Below are 17,409 nucleotides of genomic sequence, written 5' to 3'. Positions count from 1 at the left end.
CTTTTGGGTATTGGAAACTCTGGGCGAGATGGAAAGATCTGCTTTGTTCAAGTGCAAACACATGCTCTTCCATTTCTATTTTCAGGAGCTGCTAAAGTACAGCACGAGCTGTGATGGAGTTCAGGAACTTCAGGAAGCTCTGGTTGCGATGTTGGATTTGCTAAAGTCAGTCAATGACTCTATGCATCAGATTTCAATAACAGGATATGATGTGAGTAGTTTTGGGTAATGAGAGACCTTGCGCAAGGCCAGGTGGGGCATTGGGAATGGATAGTGTCCCAGAACGTATGAGCTACAAACTACACTAGGGCAGCTGCAAAGTTAATGGGATCAGGAAGCTCTTACAGGTGATAGTGTTCCATCTGTTTTCAGGATTTTGGAAAATATCTGCATGCAAAGGACATATCAGAAGTTGCATAGTGCCCACACTTGCCACCTTGTGGTTTTTGAGAGTATTTTTCCAGCATACACCTTCGTTCTCTGCTGGCTGACCTTAGGATGCGCCCGGGGTGTCTTCATAGCATTTCTCATTCAACATTTAACTAAATACTCTGTTGAGTCTGGTTTTGATCCTTGCCCAAGGAAGTGGTTGTCTTTCCTAGGGCTTTGTAGAAGGGTGAGAGGCTGGCTTCCTAAGCTGCTGGTCCCAGTCCTTGAGAAGTCCATCCTCCAAGACCTCCGTTCAGGCTCAGATCTCATCTGCTCTCTCTCCCACTGAAGTAGCCGGAGCCCTTGACCTGGTCTTCCATAGGAGCTGGCGAGTTTTCCTATCTTCCTAGTTCTTCCAGTTACTGACTTGTACCCCTTCACACAGACTAGCTGCAGGCCTGCGCCAGAGACCTCTGCTTCCCTCCTGGCACCATGCCGTCACTCCCAAAGGATCATCTGATCCTTCCAGGAAGACCTATTCTTAGAGTGCCGTGCCTTGGAACAGAGCTGGCTTCGGCGCCTGTCATTGTTTGGACAGCCCTCTTACATTTTAATTGACATCTTTTTCTTTCTTTTTTTTGTTTGTCATATTCTCACCAGGGTGACCTGAGCGAACTGGGGAAGGTATTGATGCAAGGATCTTTCAGTGTTTGGACAGGACACCGAAAAGGTCCGACAAAAATGAAGGATCTTGCCAGGTTCAAGCCAATGCAGAGGCATCTGTTCCTGTACGAGAAAGCCTTGGTCTTCTGCAAGAAACGAGAGGAGCACGGAGACGGATATGACAAAACCTCATCCTACAGTTTTAAGCATTTTTTGAAAGTAAGGATTTTTTAGTTGGGGCCATTGCCATGTACATTGTAAACCAGTAACTCTGCAGACCCAGAGAGTGTTTTTGCCCTGACACAGTGGCTTGTTTGCTGCCGTTAAGGGCTGTGATGCTCCCTATGGAAGTGCCATGCCAGTGAAAGGTGGTTGGTTGCAATAAGCTGTGAGGACCGCCACAGCTGGAGCAGCAGCTGGGAGAGCCCATGGACTCGGAGTCACATATAGGGTGGCACCTGCCAGGGAAATGGAGCTACAGGCGAGTCCCAGGGATGGGAATGTGTCTTCCCCCCTCCACTAGTCCACTTTCCAGGAGTGGGGGTGAGGGCATGAAGCTGGGGTGTCCCTTTGCATCTTCCCCAGCTGACCTGGGAGAGCAAGGGGCTCCTCACACCCCTGGTCCTCAGGGAGTTCCCTTGGGCTGGGGTCTGCCTGGCTGCTGCTGAGCCCCATTTCCCAGCCCGGAGGATGCAGAGATAATTCCTCTTCCTCTCTCATTGCCCTTCTCCTTTGGCATGCTTTAACGGCAGCTAAAAGTACAATTATCAGATGAAAAGAGTGGCCTATGGCAAAATATGAGGGACATAAACAACTGTCCCAAGCCCATAAATGCTAACTATTATCAATAAAAATCCAAAAGTGCTCTCCTAAAGGAGACCTTCTGCCGTAATGCGTGTGATGAGCACTTCTAACATCGCATTTTGTCTCAGTACTCTGCCTTGTGCTTCTTGATAAGTAAAACCTCGATGTGAGTATATCTTAGAATGGAAAAAAATGGGCACTTGGGGGCAGAGCCTTCAGGTCCAGATGCTGCAGGTCCCTGATCTCAGCAGGGTCTGGGGAGGGAGAAGCCACAAGTAGTCAGAAAGCTGTGTAATAGTAGATAAGCCTGTTCAGCTCCAGTGTGTGTTACAAATTGTGTATTAAAAGCAAATCCCAGGCCATATGTCTAGGCACTTTAAATGTTTTCCCTGAGCAGCATTATTTTCTTTCTGGAGAGCTTGTTTTCCCTGTAGTACTTGTTTCACCATACGTGCTTTTGAAACAACTGAAGAGGGTGGCGTGGGGAAAGCCTGCTCGGAGGAGAAAATCCTGCGCTCAGGAGCCCAGGCAGTGTGGCCAGGGTTTTTCTTTGCCTTGTGCGGGCTTGTTTTCCAGTTGTTTTTGTTGCCACACTGGGAGGTTGAGGTTAGAAAATCCATGGATGCTGCAGGATTACATCCGCACACATCCATCTTCAGAATTGCTGTGCTGAGGGCAAAATCATGTTTCTGGAGCTTGACATTTGTTTGATTCATGATAGTATGAGGAAATCATTTTTCTTTGCCATAATGTTTTCTGGGGATGCAGAATTCAAGCAAGCTGTTGGGTAGAAGCTGTGTAACTGGACGTCTGTAAAACAAACGAGAGCCCCTCGGGATCATATTTTACATGCTGTGTAGAACATCTAGTGGCAAATGCGTCCTCAGCTGAGATTCAGTAACTTGGAGGGTGCAGGCTCGTAACTCCCTGCGATGCTGAGTGAATCAGTCTGCCTCATGCTGCTGTGGAAGGCAGTGCAGACGAACGCCATCCCAGAGCTTTGTGCAAACCCACCTTGGTCTGCATTGCAGTGACAGTGGAGGACAGTAAATCCTGGTCAGGGGAAGGACATAGAATTTCTAAATCCACTAACATGAATGAACAGACCTTAAAGATCTCTATTCCTGGCACTTTTCTTCACATCCTCATAGTGGATCATCTAAAATTACTAATATCTTGATGCCTGAGCAGTTTTGTAGGAGCCCCTGTATAATAAACTGTCATGCTAAACAAGATGCCCAGAACTGGAAATTGCAGCGGCTGGATGATGTGCTCTCTAGGCTTTCCTTTAGACATCTTTAATTTTTATTTTTTTTTTTAGTTTGGGGGGGTTTTTTGTTTGTTTTTTTTTTTTTAGTTTTTTTATGTTTTCACAAAATCAGAATGGAGCCTGATCCAGCTTTCTAAGGCATCGTGGCACTATGCTGCACAGGATAAAGTTTTTCCAAATGTTCAGGACTATGCTGCACATTTTAACCTGTGCGTTTTTAAATACCAATGGACGTGTGTGAAACTGTGCATGTGCAAATGGTCACTGGCTTTGATCACCTTCTTGCAAGCTCAGTCCTGTTCAGTGCAGATCTCCAGTCTTTTGTCAAATGTGACTGTAGAGGACCAGGTGGAGAGAGGGATGCGAGCAAAGAGAGACTGGAAAGTGCCGACGGCTGCTCGGCAGTGGCCTTTCTGCATCTGGAGGCAAGCGCTTTGTCAGTTCAGAAGAGCTCTGCTGTTTGTGCCAGTGAAGAAAGGAGAAAAGCTAATGAGCAACTTGCTTCCTATTTCCTGAGGTTGTTCATAGTCGTTGAAAATGGGTGCCACCGTTTGGAAAAGTAACTGGGAACAGAAGGTTTGCCCAGATGACCCGATCTGTACATCGTCATAGCCTTTCAGACCGAAAGCTCTGAGGACGCACGTACTAACGAAGAGGAACAGCAGTGTTAAACAGATCTTCTTTCTAAGGCTTTATTTGCAGTTATATTGGGTTTATCTAATCCAGTCTGCGTGAATAATTTCTGATGGATGATACCATTATTATTAGATCCATTTCAAAACACGTGAGTGGGATACTTTAGCTATTTTTGACCATCTGTTAATCAGCAATAAATTGCTAACAAATTCTGCTTTGAGTGAGGAGATGGTTTATGCGAGGTCAGGTGTTAAAGCACGTTTAAGCTTCGTGGCGTGTTCAGCAGGTGGGTCAGAGGTCTCCTGTTGCTGAGGAACGTCTCGGTCTCTAACCATAGTTTGAGCTACTTGTTCAGGTGGGTCACGTTGTGCAGGTCCTGAATTATTTGGGCTTTTGACATTTCCATCCAAATGATCAAAAGTGGTCTGTGACAACAGGTAGAGCCGCGTTCAGCCACATCCAGCCTTAAGTCTGCGTGCTTCGTGAAAGCCAGGCTGACGGCAGCTCAGGCTCTATATCCAGAAGTTCAGCCTTCTTTTGGAAACCTTGGGATGGCGTCTCAACTACAGGGGTGGTTAGGGACCAGAAGATGTTGAACTGAAATTTCTAAAGGAGCTAAGGGCTTCACAAAAGGGTTTTAAAGATCGCTGAAAGAATGAAACACCGAATTAAGTGAGTAAATAAAGAATAATACAGCAGAAATAATGTATGTAGAAAAATAACGTACCATGCATTTATAAAGCTTCGTATGCCTCATCTGAGAAATTTCATGGTGAAAGAGGTATGAGATGACTTTTCAGTTAGTTCCACTGATGCCCAAATGAAAAGTCCCCTAAGGTCCATTGATTGGTTTCAGAAAGCTTTTGTAAATACAGCAAGCTGGCAGAAGGTCAGGGGGGATAAGTCATTGCTACTGAAATTAATATTGATGAATTGTGTTAAATTGGGTGAAAATAGGTTTATTTAACATGCTGCAGAAAGTCTGGTTACATAGGGAAAAGGGAGAAATTTGTAATATGTTTCACTCTCTGGTTCTTTTGGATTTGCAGATGAATGCAGTTGGAATAACTGAGAATGTGAAAGGAGATCATCGGAAATTTGAAATCTGGTATAGTGGGCGAGAAGAGGTCTATGTCGTGCAGGTTTGTATCTTCAAAAATGCTGATATTTGTACATACTCATAACAGTGTTGAGGCGATGTCTCCCGTTGGTCTTTATAGGATTATTAGACATTTAACTTGTGTTTTGTCCTCCTGTTTGCCCACATCAGTGTTCACAGAGCTGTCCCAGTGGCTGCTCCTTGGTGTCCAGTCTAGAACTGTAAAAGTCATCTTAAAGTGAAGACCGAATTGCCCCTTGGAAATAGACCCTTTTTATTCCAGATAAATATCTCAAATAGACCGATAGCTGGGAAAAAAGATTTTACTGTGCTTAATAGCTTGTGTGAATTGAGGTGGGAAACGAGCCTCGCGCTTCGATGGACACAGGCACGTGCTGCTGTGCAGTGAGATGTCAGAACTGCTCCCAGAGCAAAGGCTTAGCCCTCGTGGGGCTGTTCCCAGGAGTCTTTGGATTCATCTACAAAATGCCCAACTGACCCGAGTTCTTCAGTTCTTCCTGGTTCCCCGCCCCCCCCCCCCCCCCCCCGCTGCTTTGTAGCGTTTTGAATAGAAATTGATGATGATGAACTGTTTGCCTAATGGGGTGTTCACAACCCTGTTGTGAAAATACTGTCGATTGATGCTTTTTTTAATTAGTCTTCTGCCTAGCTTTTTTTTCTCCATGTTGCAACAGAGTAGCTGACTTAAATTCCTAAAGCAGATGTATGTATCCAAGTATACATATATGCAAAAGGCAGACTTGGCCCTTCAGGTATTTTGTAAAAGAGATGAGATGCACGCACACGTGTCCTTTTGCCTGCACTTCTTGTGTCGTAAGAGATGGCTCCAGAATTTCCAGTGTTTTGCCTGGGCGTAGTGAGGATCGTCAATTTTAGAAGATCATGTATGTTTAAAATTTAGTGGTGGCTCTGGATAAAAGAGGATTTTGGATAATTTCAGCATAGAAAAGTATGAAATTTCATTCACACATTATAAGGGATGTTTCTCAATGCAAAATTAGGACAATTTTCTCTACTTGTAGGCCCAAACGGTCGATCTGAAGATGGCATGGTTGAATGAAATAAGAAAAATTTTGTTCAAGCAGCAGGAGCTTATAAAAGGTACATTTGACCAATTTCTCTGTGGCGTTCACTCTGCAGCAGAACCTTTCCTATTTTCACATTGCTAATCTTCAAATCCACTAATTCTCACCAGAGAATTGATTTTTAGAAGCCTAGTAGCAAAATACTGGAGCAAGGTCTTACAGGGAAAGAACATAACTTACAGCAATAAAGGCCAGATGCTTACGTGAAAATGAATTACAGAAGTACTTTTTTTTTTTTTTTTTTTTTCTTACCTTGGGGATTATTTCACATTTGTTATCATAGGCTTAATTCAACAAGATACGTAGCAGATGCCTAGTTTTAAGCTTATTATAGTCTTCAGTGGCATGCTGACTATTGGATTTGTGCTAACATATACCATCTTAATCATAACTAAGTCTGTGCTTTGCAAGAGTCCGAGCCTGTTTTTCTCTAGATGGAAATCATTAGAGCTGTACAAAAGGTCTAATTTTTAAAAATGATGCTTCAAGTGTGACGGTTACTAATAAAAAAAATGGATTTTAAGATGGTGTTTGACCTCCCCACAGTGGAGAAGCAGCAGCCTGGCTCATGCACAGACCAGCTCCCGCTCTCCTCCCAGCTGAGTGATGGGTGAGTCCCAGGAGCCGGATCGGGGGCTCCCTCCAGTACCCCCCCATCACTGGGCACCCGCTGTCCTCTGTCTGTATCCTGGCTCTGTGCTGTTCCCCCCTCCCCGTTTCTGTCTGAGACCTCTGGCATCGGGGTCAGGAGGGATGTGGTGCCGTTCATCCTTCGGTGGTGGTGGTCTGGGGACAGGGTCTGTGAGGGGCACCCTGGAGAACTCGCCTGGCAGCGCAGCCTGAGCTGCTCATCCTCTGCACATGGAGACAAAGATCAAAGACTGTGCTCAAATTCAGGAGACAGACCATAGCCACTGTATTTCCCCTCCCAAAAAACTAAAACTAGGCACTGAAGTCCTTAACCTTTATAGAAACATACGTTAGGAAGTACCACTATTATTTCTCACCCTCTTTTACAAAACCTTGTGAAGTTGTGTTCATTCATAAAGTAAAACTAAGACTGATGTCTGTCTTTTTTTTTTTTTTTTTTTTTTCAATCAATCAGAAAGCAGCAGAGAGCCTCCGTAAGCTCAGAAGAGAATGACTCGGAGCGCACCAGCCCAGTGATGCTGGACAGTGGGCTCCCGTCCCCCCAGAACAAGCCCCACAGAAGTATGGACCCTTCCCCTTCCCTCGGGGCATGCTCTGCGGGTGCTGGGGTACCCCCAGCCTGAGCTGCACGCTGTCTTGCAGGCTGGCCGGGAATGTCACAGTCCCTGGAAATCTGCGAGGGGCTGGAGGAGTGGTCGGGTAACCAGTACCTCTCCAACTGCTCGGACACTGAAGAGGAGGATGGGAACCAGCTGGTTAGTCCCAAAGCTTTGGGTGTTGCTGGTTTTGGTCATCTTGCTTTGTTTTGCTTCGCTGGATAACAGATGTATCTTGTCTATGTCTCTCAAATTTTCCATATCTCACTTTGGGAAATGAGGATATGTCTCAGCCACAGTTTCTTGAAATAATTTGAATTAGGGTAGCTGACAGGGCTCCGTCACGTTCCCTGCGGCAGTCAGACGTAGCAGCTGCATGATATGAAGTGCAGCTGAATAAGATAATTTTTTTCTTACTACCACAGTCTCCAGGAAGATACAAAGCCCTTGCAGACTGCAAGAGGAGAGGATCAGAGGACCTGCTGGTGAAAAACGGGGATGAAATTCAGCTTTTGCATGAAGATGGTGAGGGACAGTGGTAGGTATTTTAGGATTTCTTTGCCTTCTCTCTACGAGCCTGCAAGGCAGTCCTGTGCGACCTCGCTTGCCTGTTGATACACTCATTGCAGCTGCCAGTTAAGTTTTAGACTATTCCAGAAAGCTGGAGAATTCATTCCCTTGCTATGACTAGAGGCCATACGTGCTGGCTTGGCCTGGGACAACGTGGCAGGACTTGCCTTGCCATGGGTGCCTGGGTGAGCCGTGCTTTGCCAGCATCTTCACCACCCTGCTTGCCATGCTCTGCCTGCTTCAGGTGGCGCTTCAAGCGAGAGCTCCTTGCCCACCTCAGCTCAGCTGTTGGCTCAGTTCCTCTGGGCTTATTAATAGCACTGTTGAGTAACTGTAAGACATTTCCCTCCCTCAGACAGCTGTCTGAGTGTTAATGGTTAATGGCTGTAAACCATCTTTCTGTTGTGTTTAAAACTGTGGCTCCGAGATAACGCTTTGCAGCCGGCTCTCTCCTGGCTGGGAGTGTTGCCTGGGAAGTCACCATACCCAGCCCTCTGCCTTCTGAACCGTTAGTTCCCTTGCCTCGGAGAGCAGCACGCTCTTTTCTGATTTTTGCAGCAATTTGCTGAGATTTCTGGCTGCCTTTCCTTTCCAGGCTGATTTCTGACTAGCTCTCATCAGCCAGCCCAGAGTCTCGGTAGGAGAGAGTGTAGCGTGCTAATGCCTTGTTCGGGATGTGGGAAGGGTGGTGTTACAAGGAACCTGGATCAGATTTGTGCAGGCGCTAGCCCATAAATGCACAGACACAAATGCCCCGTGGAGGATTCCTGGCCAGCACCTACAGCCCTTGCACTTCAAGGGCAATTGGAATAGAATAGAACAGAATATTTCAGTTGGAAGAAGGGACCTACAATGATCATCTAGTCCAACTGCCTTTTTCAAAATCTGGTTTGTTGTTAGCAAAAGGAAGGTGTAAAACATCTCAGTTTTGCTGAATGCTTACCACCTCTTACAGTGATTTCAGTCAGTGCCAGGCAAAGATTTTGCACACCAAACTTTTGTGTTAGCACAAACTTCACTGCATGGGTGAGACAGAGGGATGTTGTTTATGAGCATGAGTATTTCCAGCTGCCTAAGTCTTGGCTTGAATTTACTTACAGTACCCTGACTAAATTCACCTTACCAGTCTAGCTTAATAGCAAAGAAGTGAGGCAAGTAGTTGCCCTTGGCTCCATCGGTAGTCAATGGAGGAAAACTGGCATCTCTGGAAGTCTCAGGTGGGATAACTCATGCTCTGGAGCATTCTGTTCCTTTCCACTGCCTAGAGGGGTGCCCAAGGTAGCTGCGCTCCTGATGTAGGTTTTTAATTAGGTACCTAAATTTAGGTGGGAAGAATATTTTCAATGCATGCCCTGCTCCAGTTCAAATGCTTCCCTGGTTTGAACAAATTGTTGGTTGCACTGACAGTTGTGTAGAGTTTGCCCGTATGGAACTGCTGCTGGGTTGGTTTGTTTCTTTTACTAATGCCGTTGTCATTCCAAGGTTGGTGAAAAACCTAAACAGAAGAAAAGAAGGCTGGATTCCTGTCCACAGTCTGCAGATAGTAGTTGGTGACTGCAGATTTCGGAATGCCAAAGTCGCAGGTATCATATAGCACGCCTAGCAGAAATATTTCATAACTCCAATCAGGTCTTTTAAGCCATTTGCATTACACTTGATGTACTAAATCTGGCTGCATATGCCTCTGCAGGAAAAAAAAAAAAAAGCAAGCAGCTACTCCAAAAACCCGCAAAAGTAGTAAATTAAGCTTTTTTTGTTTGTCAACACCTTAAGACATTTCTGTGACTTCAGGCACTAGTAAGTTAAACCCAAGCATTTAAAAACATAGATTTCTTTGCAAGAGCACTGGGTAGAAGATCAGGGAGAAGAGTCTGAGTCTGACAGAGGGATTCCCGGGACTGTGTTGCCTCCTCGCTGCTATAGCTCAAACCCCGTGTGAACAGGAGGTACCTAGGCAGAAATTCCTCCTGCTGCAAAAGGCGTCGTGGCCTGACCCCCAGCACTCTAAGGCAATACTTCATTTCTGCAACCTCTTGCCCTCATTGCTGCCTCCTTGTTAATCCGTTGTTAGAACCAAGTTTATAATAAACAGGTTACCAGGTTTTGGCAGGAGGCTTCTAGTCTCAGAAAACATATTTCTCGTCTTCTAGCCATAAATGTACGTAGAAATAGATAGGGAAGCGTAACAGACAACACAAGAAAATGCCTTAAGAGCAGCCTGTCGCCCTTGCCATGTACGCAGCATCCACCACTCCATGTGTTTGCCTCATCACCATGTCACTGGGAATGGGAGACCAGGGTTTGCAATGGGAGCAGCTCAGGAAACCCACATAGATGCAGTCCATCCGAAAAAAAATAAATACACTAGTTATAACCATATGAAACAAATTTGGCAAGTAGATTTCTTTATAAATACTTCCTTTTTTTGTCAAAATCTATTGTTTTGGTGACCATGAAGGAAGCCTTCTGAAAGGCTTATAGTAACAGTCAGCTCCTGATGGATTTCCAGTGTATTTCAGTAAAATCCTTCCTATGCAGGAAGATACTTTTTTATCCCGTTTGTTGCAGGGCAGGCGAATTTCATAGGTTGGAGGTTTTGTGGCTTTACCGAAGGGGCAGCTGGCAGTGGGCTAGCAGTGCAGCTGAGAGGACTGCCCTTGGCATGCTCCTACCCTGGAGCACCATGTGTTGTCTTCTCAGCAAGTCTGGTTAGTGCATGTCGCCGGGTCCTCCACCGCAGCCTGTGCAGGAGGTTTCTCCAGCCACAAATGCATCTTGAAAATACAGTGCCGGCAAACTTTGAACACTGGTTTGCTTTGCAAGTGGTCATATCCCCCAAAGCTAACAGACTCGCATCTCCAGATGCAAAACCATCTGGTTTGCAAAGTCGCCGAGCACAAACTAAAGGGAATTTCACAAGGCAAAACCACAGAAAGCTCCTCTGGTGAGCCTCATGCCGCTGCCCAGGTGCTTTGCAGTCCTGCTGCCAGGGTCTAGTGGTGGCCCTGAGGCTCTGTTCTCCCTGTTACGATTAACTTTGTTCTCTCCTGCTGTTGCTGTTCATGTATGCAGTCACTGGGCATGATTCCAATTGTACGTGCACTCCAGGCAATATTGTAGGATGATGTGGGATGTTTTTTTGCTATTTCCTAGAGCTATTCCTAGAGCTTTTCAGTGATGTGTCCTTATAGGTATAATGTACTTTCACTCTGAAACCTGATTTTCAAACAGTACCTTTACGTTTAGCAATTCCCTTTCCTCTGTGGACCGGTCATTTTGTACCGCAGGTGACTGTACCAGACTGCTCAGGGCTGGGCTCTTTTCTGCTTCTTCAGAAGATGGAGCTCTTGCTCCAGTATAGCAGAGGGAGAATTGGGCGGCCAAGCTTGCAGAGCAAAGTAGGGGCAGGAGGGAGCACCGTAACCCTCACATGTGATGAGCTGCTTGTGCTGAAATGCTGTTTTGCATGTAAGCAGGGTAAACTTGATGAACATGTTGTGGGGCCGCCAGGAGCGTGGAGCGTGGTGGAGTCAGCCACTCGGATGGGGGAGGCAGTCCTGCCCCTCGCGGGGGTAGTGCTTCTGATACTGCTCAGCTCCAGGTCCCCGCAATAAATAAAAATGTATTTCCTGTCACTGAATTTCATAACCAGAAGTCATACGGATCTGGGATTTGGGTTTTTTTTCAGCAAAGCCTTTAGCTGAATAGGTTAAATGGTTCCCTTACCTTAACATCTTTTTTTTTTATTAGATTTATATGTGGCCCTAACAAGAACCTCCCATCACAGGGTGGCTGATGCCTGCACGCTTACAAGCTGTTCCTCTCCCCTCCTGCTAATTATTCCAGTGTTGAGCCAGTACAACTCATAATGAAGTTACAGGGAACTTTCTGCTGCCCAGTTTAAGTCATCAGATGTGTGTGGTCCATGCCCCCCTTCCCTACCATTGCTGGCTTTGCAAATCCACCATCCTCCAGCACCCCGCCTGCGCAGGCACAGCCTGCCTGCAAAGCTGAACTCGCAGCACCCAAACAAAACCACAGATGGTTTTGCATCCTTTCCTTGCATGGTTGCATAGGTGATTTTCCTTAGAGATGAGTGGTTACTATTGGCGATGCCATGTAACTGTTGATAGAGCAAGTATTTTGGTCCAGCTCTTCTTTTGCAAATGTGTGCGTGTGGGAAACCTTATTAAACTTTTTGTAAATCTTGGCCTGGGTACAAGCCAGGAGGCTTTTGGGGAGGAAGACAGCTGGCTTTTGGAGGTCACTTTGAAAACCAGTTTTCCTTCTGCTATGCCTCTAGCTATAACTTCTGAGTTTAGTCCTTGCTGCTTTTTTCTGAATAGATTTATTTTGTCTCCTGCGTAAATCCATGGTGGATGCTTTTATGTGTGCTGTAGGAATAGTTTTGTGTCACAGGTGATAACGTGCAGATCTCAAATAGGGGAGGGCTCTGCTCAGGAAAAAGCAATATTCAGGAAAAAGCTACTGCTGAGGTTTACCCATGTGTTGCTAGTTTAAGCTGCCTTGCTAAAGCAGCCAGGTATTGCCTGGTCAACTGACTTGCATCTCCTTGCTAATTCATATAAAAGTCAAGATTATCTCTTCATTTCCCTTGTGCAAGACACACATTTGGGGAAGGTGAGGGCTGCAGCGTTACAATCCCAACTCTTATTCCACGGTGGGGCAGGAGACAAAACATTTCTGCAAGTCCCCTGGTTGCTAACGTGCCAAAGATCATGATTTACAGCACTGACAGCATCTGTGTCAGTGAAGGAAAAGGCATCTTGCTTCTTGGCTGCGCTGCAGCACCCACTGCATGGCAAAGGGAGAGCGGGGAGAGCAGAAATGAGGCCCTTGCCATCCCCCAGAGCTGCTGCGTGACTCGTTTTCGCTTCGGTGACAGTGTTGGTGTCCAGCAGCACTTGCAGCCGCCCCTCTCGCCGAGGCTGAGCTCTGTCCCTGCTCTGCTTTTCTCTCAGCAGTGGTAAACAGATGCAGGCAAAAGGAAACATGTTGTTGGCTCCCAAGTTTTCACATCAGAGCAAAATGGGGCCACAGTGTTTTTCACCCGACCTTTACAGGCTGGGCAGAGAGAAGGGCGAGTGTCCACTTCTCACTCGCTGTGTGAAGGCTGCATGAGACTGCTTTTAGAGCGAGTAGCCTGAATAAAAAGAGGGATTAAAATGAAAAACGGAAGCGGTGATAAATGCCTTTATATAAATATATATATTTAAGAAACGTTGCTACAACTTCCGAATTCTCTTAAACAGCAGAACAGTTGTACGGCAGAATTTGCCTGGAGCCCAAAGGCAAGGAGCGTTCAGAGCAGGCATGGAAGGATGCTCTGTGCCAGGGCAGGCACGCATACCGGCTTGGTTTAAGGAGGATGCAGGCTCCTGTTCTACACCCAGACCCTCTCCTAGTTTGTTTTAACACCCCACTTGCCAAATTATCTCTTCTAAGCCTTAAGGGGATCCCCTATGTGTGCTCTTCATGCAATAAAGCTGAGTAAAGGTTTCCCCTGCTGGTAGTGCCTGAAGGACCGAGCTTGCATGCCCTCTGCTCCTGCTGGCCAGGGCGGTGGGGATCGTCCTCTCGACTGTGCTGAGCTTGAGGCAACCCCTTACCTGGCTCCCCAGGCCACGTGGTTTGAACCTGCCCGATGAGAGTAACATATGTGGCCGAACTCTTGAGCTCTTGCAGGCTGGCATAAGCATGTTAGCTGAAATGTGCAAGTTTTGTCTTAAATTCTGTTTAAAATGCCACTTGTAGTTTTGCAGATGCAGCACAGCTGTTTGCACTATTACTTATGCACTTTAATGATTGCAGCCACAGGCTTTTGTATTTACGCAGGGTCCATTAAAGGTAACGCTGATCTCTTTTTGGCCTTTGAAACGTAAAGCAGGGTCTCCTTGCACAACCTGTGATGCCAGCCAGCTTCACGGAACAGCTATTTTGTAGTGCTGTAGAAAACCATTTTGAACCTGACAAAATAAGGAGTCTAGAGAAGGTATCAGCTGGCCACGCTGTGATAATCAAGTGGTAGGTGATGGAAATGAGTCAAACCCTGTGGTCCTGCCTTAGGCAAGGCTCTCACTGGAGCTAGTGGGAGTTCAACTTTTAGGGAGAACTGCAGGAGCGCACTTACTTTTTTATGTTATACAAAATGTTACATGATTACAGGGAACAATGTATTTCTTGGTATAAGATGCTTTAATATTAACATCATTCTTCATTACTTTATAGATGCTGGCCTGTGTAACACGAGAAAGTTTAGTTCCCCTTGAATTAAGGGTGAACTGGTAGCATCCTATTTTCGATGCTCTTTGGAAGCTTTCAACTAAGTGTTACAGAGAAATAGCACAATAGTTGGAGTTGTCCTGTACTATTCATCACATTCACAGACCTCCACAGCTTCATCTGCGCTGAACAGGACTGGGGTCCTAAGCAGCTTCTCATAGTCATAAAGGAAGCCATTCTCTGCTCTTTCTTTTGTTTCTCCTATGGAAAGTACAGTATTTTATTAATTTCACCTGCTGTTTTTCCATGACATCCATCACGTTTCATCAGAGAAGTACACTGCAGTTTCCTGACACTTTGTTTAGATGCTTGAAAATTCCTCTCCAGGTTGAAGGCTTTACCTACTTATTAGCTGACAACTGTTGAAGTTGCAAATAAAAGAGTTGAGTTTTGGTAAACCAAAAAAACCCAAACCAAAACCACAATCCAACCCAAAAAAAAAAAAATCAAACAAAAAAACAAAGAAGCTGTATGTCCTGCTTAATTGATTTTATGGATGGATTTGTCTTAAATACCTACTTCAGCTGTGTGAATGTAATGTTCTGTAAGAGCATTACCTGGCTGACGCACATGCGGAGATGCAATAACGTTAAAGATCCTCTTTTTGCACTTAGGGTCTGACTGCAGCCCGTGGCGGTCAGTCCCGTTGATTTCAGTGAGGTTTGGATCAGGTCAAACTGACAACTCAGGGTTGTCGCTCATCACTTAGGGTCCCAAAGCGTCCCGAGGCTGAAACCTGTATCTAGCAAGTGTTGAAGTTTACATTAAATGTATGTACTTTTGGAACATGTGCCATAAATCAAAGTTAAATGTCCATGTTTGCACTAAGGATGTTCTTGTGATAAGACTGTACTTTTCAGCATCTTTAACAATAATGTATCTATTGAATTTTTGAGAAAGAAAAGAGAACACTGAACACTCATAATTTAATTTTGTGTTTCTTTGTCTAGTTTTGCTTTTGTAGAGCATAGGTACAGGTGGTTTGACTTTTAAGAAGATGTGTGCAAAGAGCATCTGACTGTGTTGAGAGCAGGGTTACTAGTGTTATGCATGCGGTAATGAATTTGCTCTGTCCCGTCAAAATGAAATGTTTTATACTGTGGACTAAAGGGGGACCTTGATGATCTGACTTCGATTTGTGAACCGTGGATTCTTAGACACAGTCCCAAGTTGTTCAGTTAAAACATACCGGGGTTTGGGGGATGTTTTTTGGTGGCCATTTTTGTATGGAGGGGTTGTCGAACCTGCTTGGTGGCTGTGGTTGCCTGGGGGGGTTCCCCAGCATGCTGGCACGCAGTGATGGGCACTTCTCCAGTTCAGGTGGCCGGTATTGTGGGTAACCCCCTCCGTACACCCTCAAAAGCGTGGCCAGCTGCGTCTGAACTGAGCAACACTGCAAGACCTAGAAGGATCCCAGTATTCTTCAGCCACCAGCAATCACAGCAGAGGGGTTTTAAGTCACTGAAGATTATTTCAGTCTAATTCAAAATTGGCCACAGTGCATTTGCCAGGTGGAAGAATAGGAGTGTCTTAAGTTACTGTCGGGGCTGTTTATAGTGGTAACAATTATTGTGGTAACAGTACACGTTTTGAGGTACAACTGTAAATATTTGTCTCAAACATAGCACACATTGCATATTAAATGGTTTTAATCTTTTTTGTCTTCCATAGTTTTAAATCTAAGCTTTTATTAATTTATGAGGTTGATAAGTTCTGCAAATCTGAATGTACAGTCTGAGATTTTTAACATTTGAAACTTTGCACACGACATGGTATGTTACCTTAAGTATGCTGTTGAACTAGGCTCTTAATGTATATGTATAAATTACGGTAGAGAATTTTCTCTGACTGCAAGTTTAAATGAATTATATTGTATATGTACCTGTAAAAAAATGTGTTAAATCTATATTTAAAGATTAAAAACTTGTTAAATAAATTCATATGAGAATACGCAATTCTGTCCAAAGACACCTCTGCTTTAACTAGAGAAAAATATAATTCTCACAGTATTCGTTTTATTTTATTTCTTTAGAACAAATATAACCTTCTTACATGCATTTTGATTTTAAAATAAGCAGCGGCAGATGATCCAGTTATTGCCGCTGTGATTAGCAAGAAGCTGAAATTGGGAGAGGCACCGTAGCACTCATACCAATGTCTGAAATAGCAGCTATTGAAACCCTGCCCCGGCTGGGGGTGTCTCCATCACCAGCCTCCCCTGCATCCCAGCATGGGGCCGGAGGCACCTCTGGGCTGGGGGCCATGGGGCCGTACTCATGGGTGGGTGCACGGGGTCTGTGCTGGGAACAACAGCCCTTGTGCAGGTGGCATGGGGGGAGAGGTGGTCTTGGGGGCATATCCCACCAGGCGGGAGGAGGAGAACCCCTGTCAGCGGGGTTCTGCCTCTGGGGGTGTGCCGTGGTCCTGTGCGTGGTGCCTGCAGCCTGTGCCCAAGCTGCCTGTGCCAGGCACCACGGCGTGGTTCCCAAAGGACACGCTGTTTCCCCATGCACCCCTGGAGTTTTCTGTGGAAGGAGATACGAGGCGAACCAGCACTGATCAGAGGTAAACCTCCTGTCCTTTGGAATTTTTCCCTTCCTTTGAAATTGGGAACTAAATTAAGCCCACTTGAATCAGCCCGACAGAGGACCTCTGCCCCAAGATGCCCAAGATCCCCAAGATGCCACCCCCCTGTCCCTGTGCTTTGGTGCCAGTGCCCACCCTGGGCACGGGGCAGGCACCCCCAACAAGATTTGTGCCACCTGCTCGGACTGGGGTGTCCCATGCTGTCTGTAGTCCGGGGACAGCCCACAAGGTCGTCTGGGAAGGGCGATGCGCTGCCTCCATCACCACCAGCCACGTCTGTGGCTGCAGCCTCTAATATAACACGGTTAATACAGAGACCAGGGCAGGTAATGAGCACTAAGCAGTTCTCTTTATAATCCGAACAGGGATCAGCAGAAATCATTAGTGTAAAGCCTGCTACTACCTTTAGGTGAGTTTTACACAGATTTTAGGTCATTTATACAGCCAATTTTGTGCCATCCTTAAGCAGAGGAGCATTTCCTGCTGCCCATGATCCATCCCAGCCCGGCTCACGTGAAGACACCTGGATGAGAGCACTGGGGGTGCAATGCTCCGCGTGCTCACCTCCCTCCTGCGCTTCTGCTGCAGAGGCCGCAGCTGGATGCCGGTGCCCAAGGCACCCAGCGCCTGCTGGGCTCCCCTCGCCTGTGGTGCTGTGCAGCAGCCGTGGGCAATGCTGGTGGCACGCTGGCCCGGGCCATGTGTGAACCATGCCCCAGCTCATCCGCAGCAGCCCCTGCCTTTGGGATTTGGGGA

General features: G+C 46.1%; 1 protein-coding gene across 2 annotated transcripts in view; it reads left to right on the top strand.

The window, feature by feature from the left end:
- The window catches only part of MCF2 (MCF.2 cell line derived transforming sequence), a 62,531-nt gene extending 45,176 nt beyond the window's left edge, over positions 1–17,355 (top strand). For both annotated transcript variants that reach the window (XM_037408091.1, XM_037408092.1), the window contains 10 exons: positions 86–211; positions 1,030–1,251; positions 4,792–4,884; positions 5,885–5,963; positions 6,494–6,557; positions 7,053–7,159; positions 7,241–7,353; positions 7,620–7,732; positions 9,247–9,347; positions 14,014–17,355. In XM_037408091.1, the coding sequence (XP_037263988.1) occupies positions 86–211; positions 1,030–1,251; positions 4,792–4,884; positions 5,885–5,963; positions 6,494–6,557; positions 7,053–7,159; positions 7,241–7,353; positions 7,620–7,732; positions 9,247–9,347; positions 14,014–14,054 (1,059 nt within the window). In that variant the 3' untranslated portion in view covers positions 14,055–17,355. The remainder of the gene's footprint in view (positions 1–85; positions 212–1,029; positions 1,252–4,791; positions 4,885–5,884; positions 5,964–6,493; positions 6,558–7,052; positions 7,160–7,240; positions 7,354–7,619; positions 7,733–9,246; positions 9,348–14,013) is intronic.
- The last annotated feature ends 54 nt before the right edge of the window (positions 17,356–17,409 follow it).

Source organism: Falco rusticolus, chromosome 14 (genome assembly GCF_015220075.1).
Source record: "Falco rusticolus isolate bFalRus1 chromosome 14, bFalRus1.pri, whole genome shotgun sequence".
Classification (NCBI taxonomy): domain Eukaryota; kingdom Metazoa; phylum Chordata; class Aves; order Falconiformes; family Falconidae; genus Falco; species Falco rusticolus.
This window is presented reverse-complemented; position numbering and strand designations above follow the sequence as displayed.